This window comes from Ictidomys tridecemlineatus, chromosome 11, assembly GCF_052094955.1.
Source record: "Ictidomys tridecemlineatus isolate mIctTri1 chromosome 11, mIctTri1.hap1, whole genome shotgun sequence".
In the NCBI taxonomy this organism is placed as follows: domain Eukaryota; kingdom Metazoa; phylum Chordata; class Mammalia; order Rodentia; family Sciuridae; genus Ictidomys; species Ictidomys tridecemlineatus.
The window spans coordinates 36,047,500-36,074,606 of record NC_135487.1 but is presented as its reverse complement, the minus strand read 5'-3'; the positions used below and the strand labels follow the sequence as shown (position 1 = coordinate 36,074,606).

General features: G+C 44.1%; 1 protein-coding gene and 1 long non-coding RNA gene across 3 annotated transcripts in view; one reads left to right on the top strand and one right to left on the bottom strand.

The window, feature by feature from the left end:
- Positions 1 to 27,107, top strand: part of Agbl4 (AGBL carboxypeptidase 4) — a 1,323,233-nt gene that overhangs the window by 1,254,459 nt on the left and 41,667 nt on the right. For both annotated transcript variants that reach the window (XM_040288638.2, XM_040288637.2), the window contains exons 10-11: positions 8,400 to 8,552; positions 11,613 to 11,775. In XM_040288638.2, the coding sequence (XP_040144572.2) occupies positions 8,400 to 8,552; positions 11,613 to 11,775 (316 nt within the window). The remainder of the gene's footprint in view (positions 1 to 8,399; positions 8,553 to 11,612; positions 11,776 to 27,107) is intronic.
- Positions 9,366 to 27,107, bottom strand: part of LOC120890762 (uncharacterized) — a 28,133-nt gene continuing 10,391 nt past the window's right edge. The window contains exons 2-3 of the long non-coding RNA XR_005735179.2: positions 11,172 to 11,254; positions 9,366 to 9,442 (exon numbers count right to left, since the gene is read on the bottom strand). This is a non-coding gene — a long non-coding RNA (uncharacterized LOC120890762). The remainder of the gene's footprint in view (positions 9,443 to 11,171; positions 11,255 to 27,107) is intronic.

The window sequence follows — 27,107 nt, the reverse complement described above, 5'->3', positions numbered from 1 at the left end:
ATCCTTTCACAGTGTTTCCCTGTGACAATGGCTTTGCTTGGTACATAGGATAAATGCCAAACCCTGACCCTGGCCTGCATGGCCTTGCATGGTCTGGGCCCTGAAAATCTCTCGCCTGACTTGCAGTGTACATCACAATCCAGCCACTGGGACACTTTTCCTTGCTTGAGTGCCTTTATTTGCACAGAATTCTCTTGCCAGCTGTTTTTGGTAGTATTCTTTTTTTTTTTTTTTTTTTTAACTGGAGTCTTACTTTTTTGTTCAGGCAGATCTTGAACTGCTGAGCTCAAGTGATCCTCGTATCTCAGCCTCCCCAGAACCTGGAATTACAGGTGTGGGCCACCATGCCCAGTATGCCAGCTTCTTTGAATGGCTGATTCTAATGATCTTTTGAGGCTCAGCTCAAGTGTCAGAGGACTTCCCTGATCACCCTCTAAAGTAGCCTCTGCCTTCATTGTCTCTGCCATTCACCACCTGTGGCTCATCTTAGTGCATTCCTAGTACACTTTGCAACCTTCCACTATCTTGAGTACCTGTTATTTAGAGTCTGTCATCCCCACCTGGGTGTCAGCTCCTTAAAGGCAGATCCCTATTTGTCTTGTTCACTTCAGATCCTATGATAGCACCTGTCACATAGTAGGTTTCCTATAAATATTTGTCACATGATGAATGGATGAATGAATATTTTAATGAGAGGATGTCCTAAAAATCTATTGGAGTCCAGAGAAGGGAGTTCCATCCTGGGGGAGTTAGGGAAAACTTCTATGACAAGGCACCATTTGGGTTGGACAGTGAAAGATGAGCAAGATGGTACCAGGTGGTGAAAGAAAGGCAGGGGATGAGTCTTCCCAGTTGAAGGAACAGCAGACACAAAAGCACAGAGCAGAAGAGCACAGAGTACTTGGGAAGTTCCAGGAGTTCTGCAAGGCTGGGGTGTGAGATGGAGAGAAGCAGGGGAGGATGGGCCTATCCCTTTGGTTCCCTGGGCCAGCTGTCTGGGGGTCTTATGCAGTCTTCCTCATTTCCTCCCCTTGATTCTTCCATCCCTCTTGGTAGCAGAAATTTCTGTCCAGGCACATTCAGGAGGTAGAAAGGCTTAACTGTGCCACTTCAGAAAGCTAGACGATGAATGATCAAAGACCTTTATTTCATTTATTTGATTTTCTTGGCTTTTATTAAAGAAAGAGTCCTGACTTCTTTTTTCCAACTTCTAGCAATAGTTTTTACTTCTTAATGTAACACAAAAGGAGATGTTTTGGTTAATTTTAAAAGAAATAGACTTGAGATCCCCCCGCCCCAAGTCCCATGGAGGAAATATATTCTTGGAAAGTTGTCTGGACCCTAACACTTCTTGTGCTTCCCCCCACACACACACACATGCACCTCGATGGCCTTCTGAATGGCTAATGTCAGCAGTCCCCAGATCTCACAGTCCCTCAACGCACCAGTGAAGGAGCCTGCGTGGGGCCTGCCTCACTGTGACCAGACAATTGCCTTGCTAGGCTGCAAGCTCCTGAGAGAACAGCAACACGTGGAGCCTGGAGCCTTGCAGCCAGCAACCTGAGTTTCAGTTCTTGCTGGGTAAAACTAAACAAGTTAAGCTCTCTGTTCAGTTCCCTCCAACGAAAAACAGAAATAATAACAAAGCTCACCCTTCTCAACTTGCCATTATCCTTGCTCAAGTTCAGTTTCTCCCAACCTGAGATAAAAGCTCCTGTGCCCCTCCTGGGTTTCCCTTAAGTACTATACAAATGCGAAGGGTCGCACACAACATCAGAGACCCCAAGCTCAGGTTTCGGCCAGTGCCAAGTGAGATGAAGCAGGGAAGCAGCTTAGAATGTAGAATGAAAACCCATTTCCTCCCTGGTGTCTAGGAGGAAGCAAACTCCACACTAAATTATGTTGCAAATATGCCCCAAGGTAGTTTTAATTTTATTGGCACTGATTTTAATTTACTCTTTAGGCCCCTGATTGCAGGATGAGCTGTTGGCTGCTGGCAAGGGGACAGCCCTTCATCACTTGGTTTTAATTAAGGTTCTTAAGTTTGGAAGGAAAGAACAGAGATGCCCCCCCACTTCTATTCCCATTCTCAAGTTATAATTAAAGGCCCTGCATTTGCGACATACCTTGTGCTCTAGCATGGCCACAGAAAAGTGGCCATTTTACTACTAGAAAAGGCTTACGATGTATCAGTTCATTCATTGATTTATTCATCCTCTCATAGATTTGTTTTCTCATTCATTTCTTCATCAAACATTTAATGGCTACCTACTACAGACCAGGCCTGGTTATGGTCCTATGAATTGTTTAAAAACTCAACATTGTAAGATCTTTGCCCTCCAAAAGCTCACACTCATTCTAGTGGGGGATGGAAAGAATTCTAAAGCCAGGTAGAGGAGGCTGTTTACTCAGACTGATGGATAAAATAAGGATTTCTGAAATAAGATATTCTACTAATCAAGATGAATAATATTAGCTGCCATAACAAATAATCTCCAGACCTCAAAGGTTTGATGTACTTCAGGTTCATATCTCTCTCATATCACAGTCTGAATATAGGTCAGGCGACTCCTTGGTAAGTGTTAACTCCTTGGTAAGAGACATGGGTTTTTCCCTTCTTATGATACCATCATTTTTACATGTAATTTCAATGTGGATGATTGTATCTGAATTTCATGGCCATCCTCAATATAGCAATTTGGCCCAGAAAAAGGAAATGGGACCAGCAAGCATCTGTTCAGTTTTTGGCTTAAAATGAAGGTTGGGTAAGAGTTAACTATATAAAAAGTGAGAGAAAGTACATTCTAGGCAGAGGAGATATTGTGTGTAAATGTGAAAAGCCATTAACAAAGTGATTTGAAGTACTCCAGGTAGTTCCATGTGGCTGGAGTGTAGTGTCAAACCAGAGGTAGTAAGAGCTGGAACTGCAGGCAAGGGCCAGATATGCAGGGCCTTTCAAAAATATTAAGGAGCCTGAACTCTATCCTGTGAGTAGCAGGCAACTGTATAAGCAGTTTTAACTTAGAAAGTGACCTATTCTGTTTGCATTGAAAAAGATTACTCCAAAGCAGCAAGGACTTCAGTTTAAAAGCTATTGAAATAATTTGGTAGATTTCATCTCTCTGTACACCACATTATACAATATCCATGTATGAATATACTACAATGAATCCCACTTATATTTATTACTATAATGCACTAATTAAAATAATAATAGAAGGGAAATCCACAGAGTAGAGCAAGTGGGTCATGGGAAGAGAGGAGGGGAAATAAAAGGAAGGTAGTGGAAAGTGAGATTAATCAAGTTACGTTATATACACCTAGAGATGTCATAATGAATCTCACTAATATTTACAAAGCACCAATAAAATTATAATAAATTAAAGAAATAAATTTTAAAAGCTATTACAACGGTAGACCAAGTAAGAGATGATGAAGACTTAGATCAGACCTGGCCTTGTTCTTAAGTAACTCACAGGAACTAAAACTTATCAACCAGATTGAACATATGGTAGCAAGTATTGATATCAAAGCCCAAGCAAGAAACTGTAAAGAGTGAGGAATTTATTTTAGCTGAGGACAAGAAAAAAAATCATGAAAAGTTTAAGTCTGTCTTATCCCATCTATTTATAAGTTTTAAGGATAGGTAATTGAGACAACATAAAAAGTTGCTTCTTATTCATGATCACAGATTATGGTAACATTAGAACCAAAGCTAGAAACCCCACTTCTGTGGTTTATATTTTATTCTAACTGAGCCAACTCAAGTTCTAGAGTTTTGGCACAAAGCATAATCAGTTTGTTGTTGAAATTATTATTGCATATCTTTCAGCTTTCCTAGCAAAGCTTTAAAATATGTGGAATAGAACTAAAACCTCAAACTTAGAGGTAAGTTAGGTAAATTCTCTAGACTGTTTTCTATTGTATTTATAGTGCCTAGAATCTCAAGGTGGGAAGGAAATTTAGAAATTAATTAATCTTTTAGGTTGTTTTGAGCCAATGCTGTTAGACATGAATAACAAATTAGGAGTAAAAAAACGAAAGAAGAAGAGATAAAATTATTATGTACAAATGACAAGATTACAGAGGAAACACTGTCCCTTTATCCACCCCTCTTCTCCAGGCATTTCCACTTCCTTGCAGTTCCTTAAATATGCAAGAACAAATGACTTTTGCATTTATTTCCACTTAGAAGACCCATCCACCTGAGATTTTTAAGACTAACTTTCCTGTTTCATTCAGACTTTTGTTTTTCTAGAACCTCTGATATTTTTTATCTTCTTACCTGGTTTTGTCTCCATGGCATTACTACTTTCCAACATCTTATATATTTATTAACTGATTGATTTTCTTTTGCTCACCATAGAAGGTGTTTTAGTCAGCTTTTTTTTACTTCTATGACTAAATGGCCCAACAAGAACAATTTTACTGGAGGAAAAGTTTATTTGGGGGCTCACAGTTTCAGAGGCCTCAGTCCATAGGCGGCTGGCTCCATTCCTCAGGACTTGAGGTGAGGCAGAACATCATGGCAAAAGAAAGCAGCTCACATGATGATCAGAGAGCAGAGAGAGATTCCACTCACCAGATACAAAATATATACCCCTCAAGGCACGCCCCCAATGACTTACCTCCTCCAGACATACCCCACCTGCCTTCAGTTATGACTCAATCAATCCCATCAGGGGATTAATTCACTGATTGGTTTAAGGCTCTCATGATCCAATCATTTCTCCTTTAAACCTTCTCAAATTGTTTCACACATGAACCTTGTGGATACATCACATCCAAACCATAACAGAAGGTAAACTCTTTGAGATCAAGGGCCTTCCTTCTGTTGTGTTCATTGTTATGTCTGTAGTATTCAGTATACCCCCTGGCACATGCTCCCTGTGCCCAGAATACTATCTGACCTATAGTAAGTACTCAGAAATTATTTGCTGAACAAATGAAAATCCAAAAAACTCAAATTTGAAATTATAACCAATAATAATAGAATTTGTAAAGAGTCTATGTTCAAACTTTGCATGTTGAAAACAAAAATCTACATCTACAGAGAATGACAAATGAGAAGATTTAATGGAAACAAATATCACATAACAGCAACTAAAAATGTAAACTTCCTGGATTTAAAAACTTCCTGCTGAACCTAAAAGAAGGCTGGAATAAATGGAAAGGCTCAAAGTCATGAGTCAATTCTTCCAAGGTTAATCTATAAATTTAATATGATTATTTTATAAATATTGAGACTATTGACAGGGCTTGGGAGAGTGGGGGAAACTAAAGAAGCTAATTATAAAGATCAAATAGATAAATACAGAAGAAAATCCATGAAAGTTCAGATAAAAAAGCATGAGGTGATAATAGCTCCCCAAATATAAAACCATATAAACAAAAAATAATTAAAACTGTGTGGTATTGAACATAGACAAATAATTAGAATAGAATTAAACCAAAGTATATACAAAAATTATATGAAAAATAATTATTTTCAAGCCAGTGGAGCAAACATACCCAATTCAATAGATAATATTAGAATAATAAAATTTAACCCTTATCTTACAACTTACATTCACATACATTGAACAGCACAACAATAAGTAGAACAGTGAAAGAATTCAACCCAGACACCACGTAAGACTGATAAATCTGAACATATAAAAATTTCTGCATGGAAAAATGTACTAATAGAAGTAAAGTAAAAAGGCAAAAAAATATTTGTACTATATATAAAGGCTAATTCTCTAATATATGGCTTCTGTAAATCAATAAGAAATAAAGCATAACTACCAAATTTCTTAAAATAGGTATAGGAAATGAATGATCAATTCTTAGAAAAGAAAATGCAAATCATTCTTAAACATATGAAATGATATTTAGTTATATAATAAGAGATAAAAATATACTAAAAGAAATTCAGATTTAAAGTATTCTTAGACATCAGTTTTTACTCATCAAATTGGTAAATTAAAAAAAAAAAAGAAATGTTGATTCCAACCATGTTGCCAAGATAATTGAAAAAGAGTCACTTGTCCTTGCCTAAGAGTGTCCTATCCCTTTTAAGGTTAATCTGTCAACATTTATCAGAATCATAAATGTGTGTAGGATATGGAAATTCCACTTCTGGGAATTCATCCCACATATAATAGCATATGTGTAAAATGGTATATACGCAAAGTCCATCCCTAAAGCATTGTTTATAGCAGGAGAAGACTGGAAATACCTTAAATGCCTGACAATAGGAACCTGGTTAGTTTTTATATGGCTGTTAAAGAAAAATGAAGTAACTTTTTATTTATTGAGAAAGGTACCTCCAGTATATTCAGAGAAAAGAAAAGAAGACCTGAATAGTGTGTTTAGGGTACACTAGCATTTTGGAGAGGGAAAAATATTTACTTGAATATAGGCAAACTACCTCCAGAAAGATCCAGACCACCTTGATAGCATTAATGGCTTCTGGACAGCAAAACTGAGCTACTGGAGGAGGGGTGGAAAGGAGATTTTTCACTGTGAATTGTTTCATACCTTTCTACTTTGGGACCACATGAGTCAACCAATTATAATCCACCTGCTGGTTATTGAAAGTGATGTCGCATTAGCTGTCAGGTATGAGGTGCCAGGTGTGGGGGACAAGGGTGGTTATCAGAAAAGCCTGGTTCCAATTCTTGCTCCTCCACCAGCTTTCAGGCAAGACTTGAGCAAGCAGCCTCCCTGCTCAGGGCTGATCTGAGAAAGGCCAGAGAAACTGATTTCCAAGGCCCTCTCTGGCTCCTGACATCTGTAGATATAAACTTCCGTTTTCCCTCACACATTTCTTAAGTCATCCCTCTACCTCCTCCTTTCCTCTGCAGCTCATCAAAAGCTCAGAGGAAAAGACAGACAATTGAAGAAAATAAAATTGCAAAGATGACTTTTATAGGGCTCCTGTTGAATCATTGTGTATTCCACCTCCAAAGCTGAAAATGATGAGTTTAATATCACACAGAGCAGTGCATCTTGTATCTCTCAAAAGACAGCTTATGCTACCCGGAGAACTGGGAGCTCGGCGAGACATAATTTTTCACTCCAACTCTGAGGCAAATGAAATGACAGTCATCAAGCCCACATTCTAGAAGCAACATGGTTTTCATTTGGTTTTAACTTCATTTGAAAGTGTCCCAAGGAGGGAGAATCCTTTCAAATATGGACTTTTCTTCTTTCCCAGAACTATGACCTAGGAAGGACACCGAGAGGTGGCCAGGATTTGCCTGAACTATTTCTAATGTTGTCCACTGATAATGATAAGTGAATTGTGCCGGGGGGCCTGGGGGGTCAATCTCAATTATTCCAGGATCTTGAATGAGACCCTTTCACGTCTAAGTCCTCCATTATTCTCAGAAAGGACTAGCAGATATATACTGGGCTGATATATAGGAAGAGAAGTTTGTATTTAAGGGACATTGAAGATCTAATGGCCTAAAAGTCCCCCCCACCACCCCATTTTTGCCAGTCTGTTATCTGGGTAATCTCTTTGGGTTGTTTGTTCAGTCTTGCTGCTCACAGTTGCATCCTTCACTTATAGGCACTGAGCTTCTTTACAGACTGTTCCCCTAGTCTCAGGGAAGCTTAATAAATAATACCATATCAAGCTAGGAAGTGCCTGAATATGTACAAGTAGAGAGCAGAGAAAGACTAGTCAATGTTATTTACAGATTACAAAGACTTCTCATGGAAGCTCCCCCACTTTATATGTTATTGGGTAGTAGGTGTGGGATCAGATAACAAGTTAAATAAAAGAATTTACTAAGACTTTTCATGCACAGCTCCGAAAATTGTCTTTGACATTCATTAAATATGTAGAAAATGAGAGTTATTATTATTATTATTATTATTTATTATTATTATTATTGTGTTTGCTTGCCAGTATAACTTTCTGAGATTGGGATCAAAATACCCATTTTTCAGACAAGAAAACCAAGGTTCAAAGTGGAAGCCTATTTTATACCAGGATCCCCAGCAAGAAATTTTGAGTTAGGGTAAAATTGCACGTAGACGCAGAGTTCATACAATTGTGTTCCTTGAAAGGCATTTCTTATTAATCAAAGGAATACATTCAACTAATGTCTAACCATAAATTTGTTAACTGTTCTAAGTAACATCCTGACTAAACCCAACAAAGCTGTACTTCTTCAGAAGACCCCTAAAGTCTTGGTGACCCTTTACAGTACTTGCAGACCCTGAGAACACAGAAATTGATCCTGACCTGTCTCAACCCCTCTGATCATAGTGCAAAAAGTTGCCAAATCTGCTGACACACAGGGCCAGCTTCAAAGGGTGTGTGTGTGTGTGTGTAGAGTGCTTGGTCGCTTTAAGGTAAGCTCTATGGTCCCAGACTTCTCATTTGTTATTCTTTCTCTTGACAGAAAACAAGCCTGGAGTTCTACATTGACATCCACGCCCACTCCACCATGATGAATGGCTTCATGTATGGCAATATCTTTGAGGATGAAGAGAGGTTCCAGAGGCAGGCCATTTTCCCCAAGCTGCTCTGCCAGAATGCAGAGGACTTCTCCTATGTAAGTCAAGAGCTCTTGCATACCCTGCTCCAGCCCCCTCTGTGCCTCCTCCTGCCCCCTCCTCTTTCTTCTGGCTCAGTTCAGTTTGGTTCAACCTTCAGGGGACACCTACTCTGTGCCAGGTCTTGCGTGGGTGATAAAGATGGAGGTAAACGAGCCGTGACCATGCCCTCAAGCTGCTCATGGCCCATCAGCGAGGGAGCCCCTGAAAAGGTGGCACTTGATCTGTCTGATGAGCTGGCATCTGTTGAGTGGATCTGACTCCAGTATTAACAAGGGACAGTAACTCACTGAGGCCTCCTATGTGCCAGCCCCAGCCCAGGGCCTGTTTTCATCTCCCTCAGTTCTTTTAGTACAACGGGTCATTTGCCCACCATGCTCCCCCCCTCCATGACTCTTTCTTGGCCTCAATTTCATGGTCAGCAATTGTTGGGTAATAATTTCCATATCTACAGTTGCGTGTCCCGCGTGTCCTAGTGAACATGTGCAGCTATAGATGTGAAAGTCCCTTGCTACCAGTAAAGACCTCAACAAACTCCAGAGATGGATGCTCGTACTGCCCCTCCCCTGTGAGGAGGCTGGGGAGGTTCTTAGGCAGTAAGAGAAATTCATAGCACAAAGCAGTATTGTGAAAGAACAGGGAGAGAAAGTAAGGAAAGGGATCAGCACTGGTACGGGGACATAGGAGAGTGTTTGTGCATTTTACTTTGTTTTGATACTAAATATATGGGCCTTGTTATTTCCATATGGCCAGAGGAGGAGAGGCCTACAAAGGTCATAGCAATTTTTGAAGTTGATGAGCTGAAAACTCACCTGCCCGTAGCTTTAGGCTGGACATTAGTGGAGATGATGAATTTCTGTGTGTGGTAAAGTGCACTTTGAATCCCAATCTTTGAAAAGAAAGAAAAGGAAAGGAAATGGAGATGGTTTAGTCCAGTCCCTTCTTTATACCCAAGAGACACCTATGGATCAGAAAAGTTAAGAATCTATTGCAAGGTTACCTAGCATTTAGGGATAGAATTGAAGCAGCTGGCTGCCCATTTGCAGCTAAGGGACAAACACCGCCATGCTTGTTTCTATAGGACCCTCTACAATCCTGTCTTTTTGAAACCACTGCAATTTCAGAGCAGGTTGCAGCCTCCTGGGTCCATGTTCCTTGGAAGGTGTGTCTTCCATTTCAGAGACCCTCACAGGGGTGAGGTTTCAGGACCTACAAAAGGGGCCCAACCCAGGAGCCTTATTTATGGGCTTGTTGACAAGGATCCTGCCATGCAGCCCCTCTGGGAGCTCCGAGTTGGAGTCAAGGGCATCTATCCAGGTCTAATCACTGCCTCTGCTTGGTTCCTCAATGCTAATTTCACAACAGGAGAGCAGTGCACCACATGGATTTCAAAGTCCTTTCAGATCTGCCATTTTATGATTTTCTGATTTTTTTTTCCCTTTACCTCTAATGGTACACACACTCTTTGTTTCTTTCACTGTCTTTATCCCTCTTGTTTTTATGTTTTCCATCTCTTGCTTCTCTTATCTCCTTCTGAATATGACACACATCCTCTTATTAAAATCACAGTTTTCATTTATTTAGATTTCCATGGGTTCACACAGAACACCTTCAGCAAACTGACCCTCATAACTCTGTGGACAAGATTTTTTTTTTTTTATCACATCTACTTTACAGATGAGGAAAGCAAGGTTGTGACAAATAAGGCCACTAGCCTGCTATCACACTAATGGGGAACAGAGATGTGAGTGGTGGGAACAGGAGGTTAAGAAGGCAATTCTGTAAATTGAACCCACTGTGCTAACCCCCAAATGCTTTCTTTTGTAAAAAAAAAAAATCAAAACAAACAAACCTGAAGCCCTGCCTGGCTCAGGTCAACAGGATATGATATATTCCTCAGCAAACAACCTGTTATCTGCAGGAGAAGTGCAGGCCCAAATGCAGTGAAAAGAGCACGTTACCCTTGGGTGGGGTGACTTTAGTGACCTTTTACATAGGCCAGATCCCAGAACTCGGGGAGATAGGGATGATTCCCCCCAGTCAAAATCTATAAGAACATGTTCCAGTTAGAACTGGTTAGCATGGGCCAAAGTGACCTGAAGTTGTCATGTCCAGTAGGGACTTGAAATCTGATGTCCCCCTGCTATCAGTTAAAAGTCAGGAGGTGGACCTGGTTGGAATTCTTTGGAAACTTCCATGGAACCTGCAATAAAACCAGAAGGCAGAAGGGGCACCCCAACCTTCTCCTCTCTGAGAAGACCCACTCTCTCCCTTGAGAGGATTCCCTTTCCCTTTTCTAATAAACTCATGCCTGCTACTCTGATTAACATGTCTAAATTTTTTCTGGTGTGATCACAAGAACTGAGGTGAGAAAGGACCGCTATGGCTGCCTCAGCTTGGTGGCAGGTCAGTGCCCCGTATCAAACCACCAGGGGGTGGTGGAGCATGCGTTTGAAGAGAGAGTCTGACCTGTCTGTCTACTCTGATGGGTATTCTCAACACCCTCGTGAAGACACAGTCATAGTTCCTACCCTCTGATGACACTGGATATGAGTTCAGAATCTCTAATGGGAACATGGAATCACTTGATCCTGGGTTCAATCTGCTTTCTGACTTACTTGCTCCACCTCTATGAGCCTCAGTTTCCACATCTGTAGAGAGGTAAAGTGTTCACGCCCACTTCAAGGGATTCTTTTGAAGCCTAAAGGGGATACGACATGGGGAACAATATCATAAAGTTGAAAACACTTTCCAAATTTTACGATCATCGTCATCATATCGTTGCTTCTTGTTCCCTGTCTACATTTCCTGCTCCATCTGTCCCCACTCAAGTTTCCACAGACAGTTGTTGAGCAGCAGTTACGCTGCCCCAAGGGCTCTGCTGGATCGTTCATTTAATTACGTTGCTTATTCAATCAGTCCTCACAATAATCCTGAGATGTGGGATTAATATCCCACTTTTTGGAGAGGAAGCTGAGACCAGGAAGTGTTGTAAGATCTACTCAAAATAGCCAGCAGGTCCCCAGGCCTGATTCTGTCCTCTCTACTTACTCTTTCAGTCTAGCACATCATTCAACCGGGATGCCGTGAAGGCAGGAACCGGCCGGCGCTTCCTGGGTGGTCTCCTGGACCACACTTCCTACTGCTACACCCTAGAGGTCTCCTTCTACAGCTACATCGTCGGGGGCACCACGGCTGCTGTGCCCTACACCGAAGAAGCCTGTATCCTTGGCAAATCCCCACCAGGCCCTGGGCCAGTCTCATCCAGGCAGGGGAATCCAAGTCTGCCAGGATTTACTAGCAGGTCAGAAATCAGGATTCCAGTTCAGGAAAAGGCCAGACCTGAGGGGAGGATGGAGGTGGCAGCTTTGGATGGTCCCATTTGCCCTGCCTTTCATATGCCCCCCACATGGACATCCTCCAACTGTCGCTTCCAGACCCAAGTCTTCCTGGGGCGGGGGCAGCCCTGGACCCATGGCCCTCCTAGTGTTCCTGCTGCACTGTCTTCCTCCCCATTCCCCTGGGAGGTGGTGAGTCTTCTGCCTTCTGAAGTCTGTAAGTGCCCAGGCTAGATGATGCTCCAGGGTTGCTGAGGAAGAGCTTGACGACCTTGGCTCCTCCTTCCAGCCCTGATCCCATCAACCTCCACTTTCTCTCTTCATCTCTGTCTCCTTGTGCACCTACCTGCTCTCTCGCTTTTTTTCCTCCTCTCTACTGGCTCTTTTTCCTTTCTTGCTTTCTCTTCCCCTCCCCCTCCCCCACCCCTCCCCCTCTCCCTCCCCACCCCTCCCCCACCCCTCCCCCTCTCCCTCCCTCCTTACCCTGCTGTGCTTTTCTCTCCCTGTGTCTCCTTTCCTCCCCCCCTTGCTGCCTCCTCTCTTCTTCCAGAACTTCTTCCTTCTCTTCGCTTTATTTCTTCTCCACCTTCCCTTTCTCTCATCCTCTGTGCATCTTTCTCTCTGCCTTTGTATTTCTTTGACAAATTGCTCCTTCTTAGTTTTCTCATAAAATTTCTCTAAAAACTGCTAAGTTTGCCCTGATGAGATTAAAGGTTGCACCCTAGCCTGCTGGATTTGTTTAGGTAATATTTAGTTATTCTAGTTTCCCAGAATGATTTTAATTTCGAAGTCACTGGATCAGGACTGTGATAGATTGTGATAGATTCTGCTTTCACTTATTTTTTTTTTAATTTAGGTTGATCAATTTCTCCTTTCCCAACCCTTATTTTTCTCAGAGAAAAAAAATATAATTGGGGAGGGGAGGAAAAGGTGGAATGGAATTCATATACAGTTGTCCCTGGGTACCTGGGATATTGCTTCCAAGACCTGTGGACGCTAAAATCCTTGGATTTTATATAAACGGTACCATTTGTGTATATTATTTCTATTTTACTTGTGTTAGATATTATATCTAACACAATATAAATCTATATAAATAGTTGTAATTCTGTATTATTTAGGGAATAATGGCAAGGAAATTGCTGTATATTGTCAGTATAGGCATGGTTTTTTTTCAAATGTTTTCTGACCATGGTTGGTTGGGTCCTTGGAAGCAGAACCCTTGGATATGGAACAGCAGATGCAGAAAGTTCACTGTATATGCAAATACTCCTTCCCTAGAAAGGTAGGTGTCCTTTGAGCCTTTCTTCAGTCCTTGGTGCGTGTTTATGGAGTTCCTATCACATCATCATACTCTGTGCAGGAAGGCATCTTTTCTCATTGCAGCAGGACATAGGTTGCAGCTTGGTGGCTCCAGGTTGTCCTGCTGAGCACATGGGGGGAAGGGCAATGGCCTCAGGCAGGCCATCCAGGGCTAGGCTGGTGTTAGGGCAGAGGTATAGATCCTGTAGAACACTGGAGAGATCATGATAAGAACTGAGAATCCCCTCCCCACGGCCACCAAGACTGTTGAAGTCGGCTTTCCACCCACCTGGCTCAGTCAGGCCCAGGGAACAGGCTGTGCTCTGCAGTGGAGATCTGTAATTTCCCAAGGCCTGGCCATCTCTTATGTGTCATGCTGCCCCTTCCCACTTTCACACATTTGATGATGTGTGGCTCTGGACTTCTCCAGGATTCTTACCTCCTTAATATATATGTAGGTCACATTCCACTCTATAGCTACTTTGCTGTCCTATGATATTGTAGCAAAGGAAGTAGAAGAAAGAGATTGAGCTAGTGCATCAAAGGGGATTCTGGAATATAGTTCACAACGAGACATGAGCCTTCCAAAGGAGGCCTGAATTTGGTTTGTCTAGTTTGCTGATGTCCAGTTGGATGGTTTTACCTACTCTCTCTAAGTCCCTCTGGCATGTTTTTGTGGTAGAAATAAGTATACTTTTAGTAGAATACCTCTCCTTCATCCCAGCCCCTCAATAACTAGTCCTCATTCATCAAAAGTAAACCCACCATTAGTATATGCCAGGAAGCATATGGGGCACTTAGGGAAAAATACCGAGCAAGAAGGCATGGCTCCTGGCTCACAGTCATTCTACCTGGGGAAGTCTGAGATGGAAAAGGAAAGATACAATTAAAATAGGCATAATAAGTTCTGCAGTGGAGGAGAAAGCTATGGGACATTGGCATTTAACAAATATATATTTGGTGCCTACCACAGACCAGGTAAGACTTAGAAAATGTTGCAATGACAAAAATGTCTTTACATGCAAATGAGGGAAAATTCAAAATAGTCCTGGAGTCAGGGAAGGCTTTCCTGAAGAAGAGATGTCTAAGCTGTGTTTTAAGATTGAATAGAAATTAACCCAAGGGTTCGGGGGATGGACGGGGTGGAAACAGGAGCTGTAAATGGTCCAGTATGGCTGAAGGATTTCAGATACAGGAGGTAAATGAAGTGGTAGGCCATGAGGAATTTGCACTTGAAAATGAAGGAAATGGACAGCAATAGATTTTAAATAAGAGAGGAAATCCACCCTGCCTCTGTGGACAGGATAGAGTGGAACAGGCCAAGACAGTAGGAAGGGCCTGTGTTAGCAGGCTGTGAGGGCAGACCAGGTAGGGGAGAGCTCAGGCCTGGATAGGACAGTGGCTGAGAATATTTAGAATGTGGAGCTGAAAAGACTTGGTAACGGACGGGTGGCAGTGGGGCACAGGAGCTGGTGATGGATGGGATCAAGAGAGAGTAGAGAGCCTGCACAGCTGAGCAGGCCGTGGCACTGTTGGAGCCATCCTGCCTCATTCTGTCATCAAGAGGGTGGGAAGAAGGAACCAGAGTTGCTCCAGGAAAGTCCAGTCAGTTCCACACACACAAGGGTGACTTAACCTGGCTCCTGTTTGAAATGCCTATTTTTTTAAAACTCTCCTAACAGAGAGAAACTTCAGGCAGACAGATTATGATCTTTGTTGGCTGCTGACTCCATGTCCCAATCAGAAAAGGGAATTACATGGTCTGATGGGAAGGACAATACAGTCTGGGAGAAAGTGTCCTCCAGACGGGGAGTCAGGAGACCTGATTCTGATGACAGCACCAGCCTCTTCCCGGAGCACGCCCTTCAGCAAGTCCTCTAGACTCTCTGAGGTGAGCTTCCTCACATTTACAAAGTGATGGAGGACTTTCACACCTTCTAGCCCCTGCAGTGGGAATTAGAGTTGTTCACAGAGACGGAGAGTGTGGTGTAAAGATGGCAGCCACATAGATTCAGCCACATCTGGGTTTGAATCTTGGCTGTCACTGGTAGCTACATGGGCCACCCTGAGCAGTTCTATAGCTTCCCTGGAGCCTCAGGTTCCAAATCTGTAACAGGAAGACATAAAATTCACTGAGCTATAATGAGGTTACATAACCTATATGACTGTGTCCTCTAAATATTAAGTGACTATTGGTCAAGACACTTAAGGCTTCTGTAAATGGAATGAGGTCCAGTGTTGATGTTAAAGAAGGTGGATTGTGTTGACAGGATTTATGGGGCAAAGGGCCTTGGTGAGGTCACCACAAGATGCCAGCTGGTTCACACACTGGGGAGATGTGGCCTTGCTGTCATGGAGTTTCCTGTGTCTACCATCCGGGGTGGCCTTTCCCTATCACCAGGACTCATGGAGACCAGCTTAGTTAGCCAGAAGATGCTGGATGAGATGCGGGAAGGGCTAGTGGAGGCAGGGGATCCTGAGGGACATTTCACACAGGCTGACAAAGGTGTCCAGGCCAGAACATATGTATCTGTTCAGTTTTCCTCCCTGGCAACGAACTAGCTAAACATGACCTGGGTCTTGACCTCTGACTTTCCTTGTCTACCACATCAGGGAAATAGAGCAATGGATTGCAGTAGCTGATCCGAACCTAGCTCTGTGATTTTAGGCTGGTTATCTGACCACTCTGTGCCTGCTTCCCTGTTTGTAACATAAAAACCACAGCCACACTGCAGGGTTATTAGAGGGTAAAAGGATTCTGTAGTACCCTCTGGAATCTAGTAGATGCTCCACAAACGTTCCTGCCCACTTTTCCCAGCTCCATGGAGGCCACATGGTGTTCCTTCTGTTGCCTGCTTATAACTCAGTGCTCTAGCTTTGAAGTCAGCAATGGCAGTTTGAATCCTTACTCTACCATTATGCCTGAGTGGCCTTGAGCCAGCCTTGTCCCCTCTCTCAGGCCCAGCTCCAACATATCCTACCTGTGGGAGTTGTGGAACAAGATTATGTATGGACTCCATCACTCTGATCCCTTCAGCTCTAACATTCTAAGATTTTTCAAATTCTAAAATGTAAGTTATATAATTCTATGATTAGATGAATTTATGAAATCAAGAATCCATGAGCCTTAAGATTTAGTGAATTTATGAACATAAGAGTTTCTTATCTAACTGTGGAAATAAAGAAAAAGTATCTTAGACAGCTGATGAGGCCAAGCCAACAACTATTCTTCTCCTTTTAATTTAGGGGTTCTTAATTGGAATGCCTATGGATGGGCTTCAGGAAAATCCGTGGTAACCTAAAATGTATGCAAAGCTGTGAGTCATGACACAGAGTTTGTTTTCTTGGAGAAAGGCCCATATCTTTAAACAGAACCTAATCGAGGGACATCCTCAGAGGCTTCTGCCCTAGATAGTGGCCTCTGAAACTCCAACCTGTCCACTCTGTGGCAAGAACACAGTGCTGGTGCCAGAGTCCTGAATATGATTGCTGCCTTGCCTCATTCTCATGGAGGGTTCCAACCCCGTTATTTAACCACTCCGAACCTCAGTTTCTTCACCTGTGAAATGAGGATGACCATTATCTACTTCTCAGGGGTTTTGTGAGGTTTGCATGGGAAAATTCATGTTCTCATGAAAGATAAATCACTGAGCACATACTGGGTGCTCTTAAATATTAGCTCTCTTGTCTTTCCTTCCTGTCATTTGTTGGTTTTGTTGTTGTTGTGGAGTGATAAATTCCTGAGAATTTTGGACCATTTTTCAGCAAACCCTATTTACATTTTACTAGCCTGTCGAGTAATAAATATGCTCTGTTTGAATGATTTAAAAAAAGAGAGAGAAGGCTAAACTGGAATCATAAAGTAGCCCTACAGCTTCTCTGGCCTTTGTTTATGGTATGGTTACAAGCCAAGAAGAAATAGCGCTTTTGACATAACGGATGGGAAAACATTGGGTACAGAGACCTTGGGTCCTGAACAGACTGGTTTCCACCCAGGCCCAAAGCTGTGGCCATGATGAAATCTGATAATGCTGGCTCTGGGAGAAGGGTATATAGCTAGCCAAGAGAAGAAGCCAAGATTTCCCATCAGTTAATTGGATTGGTCTTGATTCAGACCCCCTATATCCTTTGCACAGGGTCCTGTGAAACATATATCAAACATTGAAAATATCATTAATTTACTAATTTATCCAGCAAAACTCATTAGACAGCAGGAAGAGACAGATGAATAAAGCTTAGTCTCTGCCTTCAAGAAGACAGTTTTGAGGGGAGGAGGAAAGGTAAAGTGACCCTGCATCACAGAGGGATAAATGGTCTGGCATGGGGGAGCTCTGCTGGTGGGGAGGGGGAGTCATCTAACCAAGGTGGGGTCCAGGGGAAAGAAACTAAGGCTCAGAGCCCCAGGGTGAATAGGATGCAGGCAGGGAGAGCAAGGGTGGAACAGCCTTCTTGGCAAAGGGAGAAGTACAGGAGAGAACCCAGATGCCAGAGAGGATGCTCTGGCCAAGTGTTGGAGGGTAGCTGGGGCTGGGCCAGAAACAACCAGTGATCAATAAGTGCAGGCAGAGCCAGCCACGAAGAGAAGGTGTGAGCAGTGTGGAAATGGACGGGTGCATGGAATGCACGCTGCTCACAAGGTGCAACCGTGAAACCACTTTATGTTTGTCTCCAGTGTCTTATAGATAGATGAGTATGGATTGTAGATCTAGAGATACAAAAGCTCTGGCAGGCCCCATGAGTTTCCAATCACTCTCAGGAAATGAAAAGTTCTCTAATTAATTCTAGTCACAAAACAGTCTCAGTTCAGCAATTACTATGTCTGGTCCAATCAAAACCATCAAATCTCTTCAAAGCAAAACCCTCTCTGTCCTCTGGCTCAGTCCTATCTCATGGTGATCAGGGGAGTCAGGGTCTGCCTGACTTATTCTCCTGATCCTCCCCTCTGAGGCTGAACAGGATGAGGAAGAGGAGGACAGGGGCAGAAAGGCCTAGTCGACTAGGGCTCTAGTTAGCTGGTGTGGCGTGCCCTCATGAGCTTCTTCAGACACACTCTCTCCTGTGTGGGACATCTACTGCCAGGGGCAGATGTGGCCTGCGGGAGGTGGCCTGTGGTTTCTTCCTCAGCCCCTGGTGCTCTGATGGCTCACCCCTGTTGGGGTCACTATGACTCTTAAGTAAAGGTAGGTGAGATGAAGTTTACACAACTGGTCTTGGATTTTCTTTGGCAAGTCCTACATGGTGGTCTCACACCTTATTTTGAAATGTGGCATCTACAGTCTTGGGCTCTCAGCTGAAACCACAAGTAAAAACAGTTCCATTTAATGTGTTCCAATATGTAACAGGAGGGATTGAGTCTATCACTGATGGTGTGGTTATGGGCCAAGGGCAGAGGAAAGAAGGGTGGCAGTTTCTCGACTTGAACAACATAGTGGATGGGAGGGCCAGTTGCTAAGACATGGACTATTGGAGCAAAGGGCTGCAGAGGGGGCTGTTTGGGTTCTGTTTGTGACATGTGGAGTATAAGGGGCTCTTGTAACATCCAGACGGAGAATTTTGGTAAAGAGATGGCTCTATAGGTCTGAAGTAGTGGGCTTTAGAAAGGTTCATAATAGGTTCAAGGTACCTTGAAGTCAAAATGAGGGAAGTGATTGTCTTGGCGGGAACTGTCCAGGTAGGCTCTGCTCCGTAAGTTGGTGAAAAGAATCCCAATCCTAGTATCAGGATCCCAGTTCCAGTATGGCCCAATGCCCCATGGTCCCTCATAAAGATGTGTGACCTTGGTTAAGTGACCTCACCTCTCCAGCCATAGCCTGATCTAGAGAGACTCTGGGGATTGCAAATGAATGAAGTGGAAGGAGGCTCCACCCACCCCCACCTGGCATCTGCCAGGCCACTAGGAAAATGAGTTCTGTACTTTCCAAATAAATTACCAGTGTGTGTGACTTTGGAGCTGTAACTTCATTCTGGGGGGAAACTTCACTTTTTAGGTGGACAGAGGGGTAGAAAGCAGTCAGATCTGACTTGTTGACATCTAAAGGTACCTTGGTCTTCTTAGTTCTTATTTGTCATACTCAGAGTCATAGCTTTGCTAAGATTAACAAGCAAAAATGAACTTCAACCAGAGGGTTCTGGGAACCAGAGAGTCTTGGGAACCAGTGGGTCTTGGAAACCAGAGGCTTCACTGCTGAGATTTGTTGATAGTTTTTTTCTCCTCCCTACAGATATACACTGGAGTTTGATCTTTAAACGTGAATGCCTACTGAACAATTGGCTAAATGAAGGAATGAATCAATAAATGACCAATAACAGCAATAGTAAAAACCTAATAACATTAAGGGTGTGCTTCATGAAAAGGATCAGGATTCCAGCACTGGAGGCTTGGATTTGCCTCATCTGGCCACATAGGTTTAGGGAAGTCTGTATCTGCTCTGGGTCCTAATTTGCCTTCCTTTAGATTAGAAGATAAAATTATATGATCTTAATTTATTTCCAAATCAGTAGGTAGACAAGTAGGTATGTCGATGGGTGGATGAATATATGGATGGATGGACAGACATAAAGGATCATTTGATTTGGGCCTTTGAGATAAAAGTAGGCAAAGAGAAGCTCAGAAAAATCAAGTAACCTTCCAGGGCTGCACAGAAAGAGAACATTTAGAATGCATATTTGCCTTGGACAGATCTCTAAAGAGCTATCAAGAAGCAAAGGGAGTAGATCTATGTGTGTGGCCCTAACATCCTAAACAGTGGTCCCTGGGAAGCGGCTCCGTTCTGAACCTCTATGACAGAAGGGGTCTAGAACTCAAGGCTGTACAAGTTGATCAACTACTTCATGCCAGGCCCTGTGCTGGTTTCCAGGGGAGCAGAGCTCCATGGTCAGGGGTAGATTGCAAATTGAAACCCAGATGAATACAGCTGGAAAGGGCTGCTCTGTCCACTCTGCACTCCAGCCTTTTGCCTTACCTTGCTCTCTGCTCTGCAGTGAGCCGGTGTTTCCCTCCATTCCCTGAAAAGCAGGACTCTCTTCTGAATCCCAGAGGTTGGGACTCATCAGCTAGCTTTTCCTTGTCCTCCACCTCCTAAAATCCCTCTCTAATACCCATCCCCTAAACTGACCTATCTGCCTTCTCTGATCATCCAGACACAGCTGTCAGATGCCACCTGTACCTACTCTCCATGGTGCCTGGCCAAGCTGTTTTGCCCACCTCCACATCAAAGTGTGCCCCTGATTTCCAAATGCCTCCTGCCCAGGCCTGGAAAACCAAACTGTCATTACCTTCCCCCAGCCTCCCTCATCCCCCACGATGAGGTTTCTAAGAGTTTTACCTGCTGTTGTCAAGTTTATAGCCATAATTCGAAATGCTGTTAATATTACTGTCAGCAGAGAGCTACAAATTACAAAGTTGTAAAGTTACTTTATAGTGATAACTGTCAGCCTTCACTTAGCAGCACTGCAAGGCTCCATGGAAACCAAGCTGATGATAAAGAGAGTTGATATTGTTTCAGGGTTATGGTTGTTAGCTGACGGTCAGAAGAAATCCTGGCTGGTTTCTAAGTAATCAAAGCTGTTTGTCTGTTTTCAGGTTCACTCACACATTTATGTACACAATTACTAGTGTTCCCAACCTTCTTGTTGCACAAATGTGGGGAGAGTTCCCCACTGCAGGTTTGGGCTTAACTCTGACTGATTCTAAGGACACTGAGAGAGACAGCTGCCACACTATAGGTGCTTGGTAAGTCATGGCTGAATGAGGAAATGCCCAGAATGTTTGTCTTGGGTATGGGGGCTTTTTAAGCAGTATTTATTATAGTGATAAGGAGCTGGGGGTAGAGCTCAGTTGGTAGAGTGTTTGCCTCACATGCACAAGGCCCTAGATTCAATCCCCAACATAATGATGATGATGATGATGATATAGTGATAGTTCTATAAAACAAAACAAAAGAGCTTTGGAAGTAGAGATTTGAGGAAATGAGGTTTTCTGTGTAGTAAATAGGTTTAGGCTTCTTAATTGACAACATGAACTTTAATGCTGACCAACAAGGTTATGTATCCACCACATTCTAATCTCCTGCCAAAATTGATGCTGGGTCCCTGCAGAGACAGAAGCAAATTTGGGGATCAAGGAGGTGCTGGCCTTTTTTGCCCTTTGTTTCGTTCGGCCCCTGGAGCTTTGTGTGTATTTCTGGCCCCCACCCTCTGTAAGATACTGGTAAATAGTGCATGGTCCCTGCAGGACCAGGTCGGAAGAAGAACACAAAGCTAAGTTTGCCAACCGTCCTGGTTTTCCTGAGACTGAGAACTTTTAGTGCTAATAGTAGGTCAGCTATGGGCAAACCAGGCTGGTTGGTCACCCAGCCCAAAATTAAGACCTATGAGGAATTGGTAAAGAATTCAGGAGCATTTTCCTTGGAAAGAGAACATTTAGAATGCATATTTGCCTTGGCCAAATCTCTAAAGAGCTATCCTGTAACAGAGGGTGTAGATCTGTGTGTGTGGCCCTAGCATCCTAAACAATGGTCGCTGGGAAGCAGCTCCATTCTGAACCTCTATGACAGGAGGGGTCTAGAGGTCTAGAACCCAAGGCTGCAGGCGGAGCCACTACTTCATGCCAGGCCCTGTGGTGGTTTCTAGGGAAGCAGAGCTCCCTGGTCATGGCCTGAGGACATTTCCACTATGGTGGAGGTGGGCAGACAAGTAATGACAGGACAGTGGTGACAAAGAGGAGCACACCGAGTGGAGAGAAGGGGCGTCTAACCTGGCCTTGAGGGGTGGGAGTAGATGCAACCAGGACAAACCAGGACTTAGGCCTAGTCTAGAAGGATCATAAGGGGACAAAGGGTCTTGCAGACAGCGAGTAGCGTGTGCGAAGTCGAGAGCGTTAAGAGAGCTGCTCTCCTCCTTTGGACCAGTCTGGGCCTGGGAATGCAAGATAGGGAATGAGAGGCCAGGAGGCTGGAGAGGGCTGTGGGAGTCTGTTGGTGAAGACCGTGACCCACAGCCTCACCAGTGCTGCAGGGGGAGGGCGCACTGCCTGCCTCGTAGGGAGGACAGGTCAGATGGGTCAGATGGCGGTGCCAGTGCACCACCAGCACATCCCATAGCACCACTGACGCCCATGCTGGCCGCCCTTTCAGAGAATGCGCTCCCTCAGAGATGGACTCTGAAAATACCTCTCTGGGGGAAATGTCTAGGTTTATCACATTATACTTCAGTTACAATCCAGTTTATCAGATTACCCCGTCTGGCCAGAGATCTGAGGACCTGTCCTAGTGGTGTTGTGGCACAGGACAGCCTTCTGATGTGAGATTTATGAGCCACGTACTTTATTAATCTGGTGTGTGCCTCTGACCTGCTAGGTGACGAGCAAATCAGTTCCTTCCCGGATCCCATCTGTAAGATGATGCTTTTGGACATATGAGAACCCACCAGGCCTCATTCAGAGTTTATTTGATTTGGATTCAAACTCACATTTATTGAACATCTACTATGTGCTGGACACAGTCATCCCTAGGATTCTGTCAAACCCCTGGGAGCATGGACCGTTCTCCACAGGACGACATTTCATTATTTCCAGAGAGACCCAGAACCAGCACCTCAAATCTCACTTCAGGCTGCACGCGCAGCTAAGACACGCTGCCTGTCTGGGGTTTCTTATCCATCAATATTTTCCTCAAGATGATAAATGTGCTGCCAATAAGAGGAGGCAGCTGCCAGCTCTGTCTGAGACAAGGGCCTTTAGCTGGGGTTGTGGCCGTGCATGGCTTGTTGATGTGTCTCGAGAGACAGGAGGTGAGAGTCAGCTCACACTGAGAGGAAGGCTGCTCTCAATCTATGCAGTTTTTGCCTTGAGTGGAACAGGGGACAGAGAATGCATGGATTTTAGTGCAAAGTAAAACAAATTTATGGTATTTATAAAGCTCATCCAGAATGCCTTCCTGGAGGCCAACAGCAGTTGCCAACATCTGGAGTGCATGCCGACCATCACGTATTGTGGTCCTCACAACCATCTAGAGAGATGAGGATTATTATCTCTATTTTATAAACAAGGAAGCTAAAGGTCAGGGGAGGGAGCTGTGCATTCTCCCTGAGTTCCTATCCTAAGCCAGGTCCAGTTGCAGGCCGTAAAAGTGCAGAGACTCAGAGTCAAACAGAGGAACCCTGTCCAGGTGACACAGTTGATAGGTGGCAGGGCAATGCCTCCCAAAACATAGAACTTCTTTCTTCTGATATTAAATCCTCTTATGGCCCCACTAAAAGGCACTTTCTTTGAAGAAATCAGCCATATGGTGGAGGAGCTCATAGCTAAAGAGTAACTAACAGATGCAATTGTTAAACAATAGGTTGAAAGCGAGCCTGGTCTTTGCAGCCAGGCTGACCTGGATACAAATCTTGGTCCTGCTATTTAACTATTCTGTGACCTAAGGCAAGTGACTTAACCTCTGAGTCTCAGTCTACCCATGTCACAGGGATGACTGGTACTTTCTTTACAGATTTGTTTCCAGTAGATGGAAACACTGAAAAATATTCTTAGTGCCAAAGAGGTTACTTGAAACATAGTGGGCACTCAATAAATGATATCATTGTTGTTACCATTAGTAGCCAAGAGTTGAACTACATGAAATCTAAGGATTAAATTTCTGGGCCATTAGAATAGATGAGATTTGTTTGGGTTATAATTCTCACAAAATCTTCCAGGAAGGGGTTTTAATATTATTAAGGGGTTCTTATGGTTCTTAAACACCAGTGTCCTCAAAACTGCATTTGGAATACTGAGATATTCCTATTGAGTCAGATTCTATTATCTGTACTCATTGGCATAATTCAAAGCTTTTTTAAAAAAAAAATAGGATAAAGTCAGTAATAATCAGTCTCAGGACTCAGTCAATGGTAGAGATCTGTGACAGAGGTCAGGGTTCAGTGTGACCAAGATTTGATATTTGGTGCTCAGCTTAGAGTCAGCATGCAAAAGCCCTCTTTAATCTCATGTTGAGAAAACATATCATGAAAAGGAATTAAGATTCTTGGGTTTTCATCATAGAATGTAATAACTGGAAAGTCCCGTGATTTCTATTTTTAGCATTTTATGGTTTAGATATGTCGTGTCCCCCAAAAGCTCATGTGTGAGACAATGCAAGAAAGTTCAGAGGAGAAATAATTGGGTTATGATAGTTTTAACCTAATCAGTGCATTAATTCCCTGATAGGAATTTACTGGGTGTTAACTATAGGCAGGTGAGGTATGGCTGGAGGAGGTGGGTCACTGAAGGTATGCCTTTGGGGTATATATATTTTGTCCCTTGTGAGAGAGAACATTCCTTCTGCTTCCTGGTACCATGCCCTGAGCTGTTTTCCTCTACACCATGATATTCCATCCTCGATATTCTGCCTCACCTTGTGCCCAGAGCAATGGAATCAGCTGTTTCTGGACCCAGATCTCTGAAACCATGAGCCCCGAATAAACTTTTCCTCCTCTTCATTGTTCTTGTCAGATCCTTTGGTCATAGTGGCAAAAATCTAAGACAAATGTGACCACAGACAACTGACATTCCATCTCTGTGCCTCAGTTTTCCATTCTTTTGATTGCACCTACCTGGTGAATTGTTCAGATCCAATGGCGTGGTAGGTGGAAAATAACTTTGAATACTCTTTTACCCTGTACTCAAACAAGGAATGGTTCTTGGTGGAAAAGAGGAGGAGGCATGGTACCCTTTAGGACAGGAAGCAGATCTGAATAGGGTAGTGACAGGAAAAGGACCCAGAGAAGACACTAGGCTGGTAAGAGGCAACCAGGGAGAACCCAGATCAGCACAGTGCCCAGCCCATGTCTTCAGGGATCTGGTGTCCCCCAGAGGTGCTGGCCAGGGTCCGATAACCCACAGAACTACTGAAAGCCTGGCCTCCCTCCCGGCTCTCTCCCTCTGTGCCTGCCTCGCAGGGACTCCAGCTGCAGCCTCCTTGCAGTTGCCTGAGGTTGAGGCGCCCTCTCCTGGCCCCAGGGGTGTATGGGGCCTTGAGAGTCAACTTCTGCAGAGGACTGGAAGGCAGCCTGTCCTTTTTCTGGCTCGGACCTGAGCTCTGGGGGGCTGGAGGTGTCCCACCACCTGCTCCCAGGCTTCTCTCTACGTAGGCATCTCTCCTCCCCACCTCTGACTTCCCTCTCCTCTCTCTCATTCTCCTCTTTTCCATTTCTCTTTTTTGTCTTTTTGTCAATTTGACTTTCTCACATTCACACACCTTTGCTCATAGCTCTATGCACCCTTCTATTACCTTCCCCTCTTCCTGTCTTCTCTGTCCACACAGCCTCCCTCCTCTCCTCCCATCTCTTCAGCTCTTCCTTCCTCTCTCTTCTTCCTTCACCCTCTCTCTTAGGGCAAATAGGGGAAAGGTTTTGCACTCAAATCCACATGTGAATCATGTGGATGACCTTGAGCAAGTTCCCTAGTGAGTTAGCACCATAACTAATGAATGAGGTGACCTTGGTGCTTAGTAAACTCTGACCTCTGACCTCCCAGTGGCCTTGGCAGGGGCTCAACAGACTCCTTCCTCATCTCCCATCTGCAGAGAGGCCTTTTTCCTCTCCCTCTTAGATCTCTTCTAAACCTCCCTTCCCTCCCTCCCTCCCTCCCTTGCTCCTCCCTTGCCTCCCAACTCGGTTCAGATTCAGATTCAAATTCCATTTATTGAGCTTTTCAGAAAAATGGGGACTTGACCTTCACCTTGGAGGAACTGTCTTTTCAGGGCTCACTGTCTCTCTCTTCCAACTTCTTGTCTAAGTGTCTGATCAGGAACTGGGAGCAGAGCTAAGGGACAACCAGAGGGTTTTGGAATGTCAGGGGGAGTCTCTGTTCCAGTGTTATCTTACAGGGAAGATTTGAGATAAGGAAGGAATCCCATCCCCAGGCCCCACCTGACATCCTGGTGTGTGTCCACTGGCCACTTGTTTTAATTTGCTTACTCACTTATTTATCATTTGTGTCAAGTTACAACAAAAGCACATGCCTTAATAAAAACGGCACAAAGCATTTCCCAGAACTGAGCTCTTAAGAAAACATCTCACCCGGGAACTTGTGCTGGGAGCCCAAGAGCAGTGATGGCCTCTGGCCTGGTGAACGTTCCTCTAGCAGATGCCAGCACAAGTGTCATGTGGCTGCCTCTCATAGTGTCCCCTGATGAGAGCCAAGGGCACAGTCCCAAAACACAGTCCAAGCTTGCAGCTGTTTAAGGTCTGGCTGGACTCTAGAAACAGAGCACCCCCCACTGTCCTCAGAGACTATCCTCTCAACTGAGCTGCAGAGGAAGTCAGGACAACCAAGGGGCACAGGCTGGGCCAGGGCCAGGGAGGTAAGGATCTGAGCAGGTGTGGGTCAGTGGATAGGAGCCCCCAGGTTCTGAAATCAGACAAGTCTGGTTTCCATTCCAAACCCTGTGTGACTCTGGGCTCTAGACTCCTGTCTGCTGAACAGAGGGGATGGCTCAGATTTCCCAGGGTTCCTGTGAGGACAAGGTGAATTGAATAAGCACTCCACACCTGGGTGGGTTCCCCCTAATGGCGGACAGCTATTATTACAGACTGAAGCTCTGTGATTGCTTTCTGAAGTTCCACTAAGTCATGAATCTGCTGAGTAGGTAGTTGGGAGCCCTCTGGTTGCCTGGGGGTAGAACTGCCCACACCACTCTGGAGCCAGCAGGAAGACCAGTTTTCAAGCAAAGGGGGTTCTTCTCTTGAACTCTCTCATAACAAAATTGCCACTGTGGTCCACTCCTGCTGCCTGAACTGAGGGCAGACTGTGAAGTCCCAAGCTCACGCCCCTTGGGCCGAGACTTTTAATAACAGTTTGTCTCTGGGATTCTGGGAATGGCCTGCATGAGGAAGAGGAGGAAGACGTCAGAGTCTTGGAAAGCCAGAAAGCTCTTG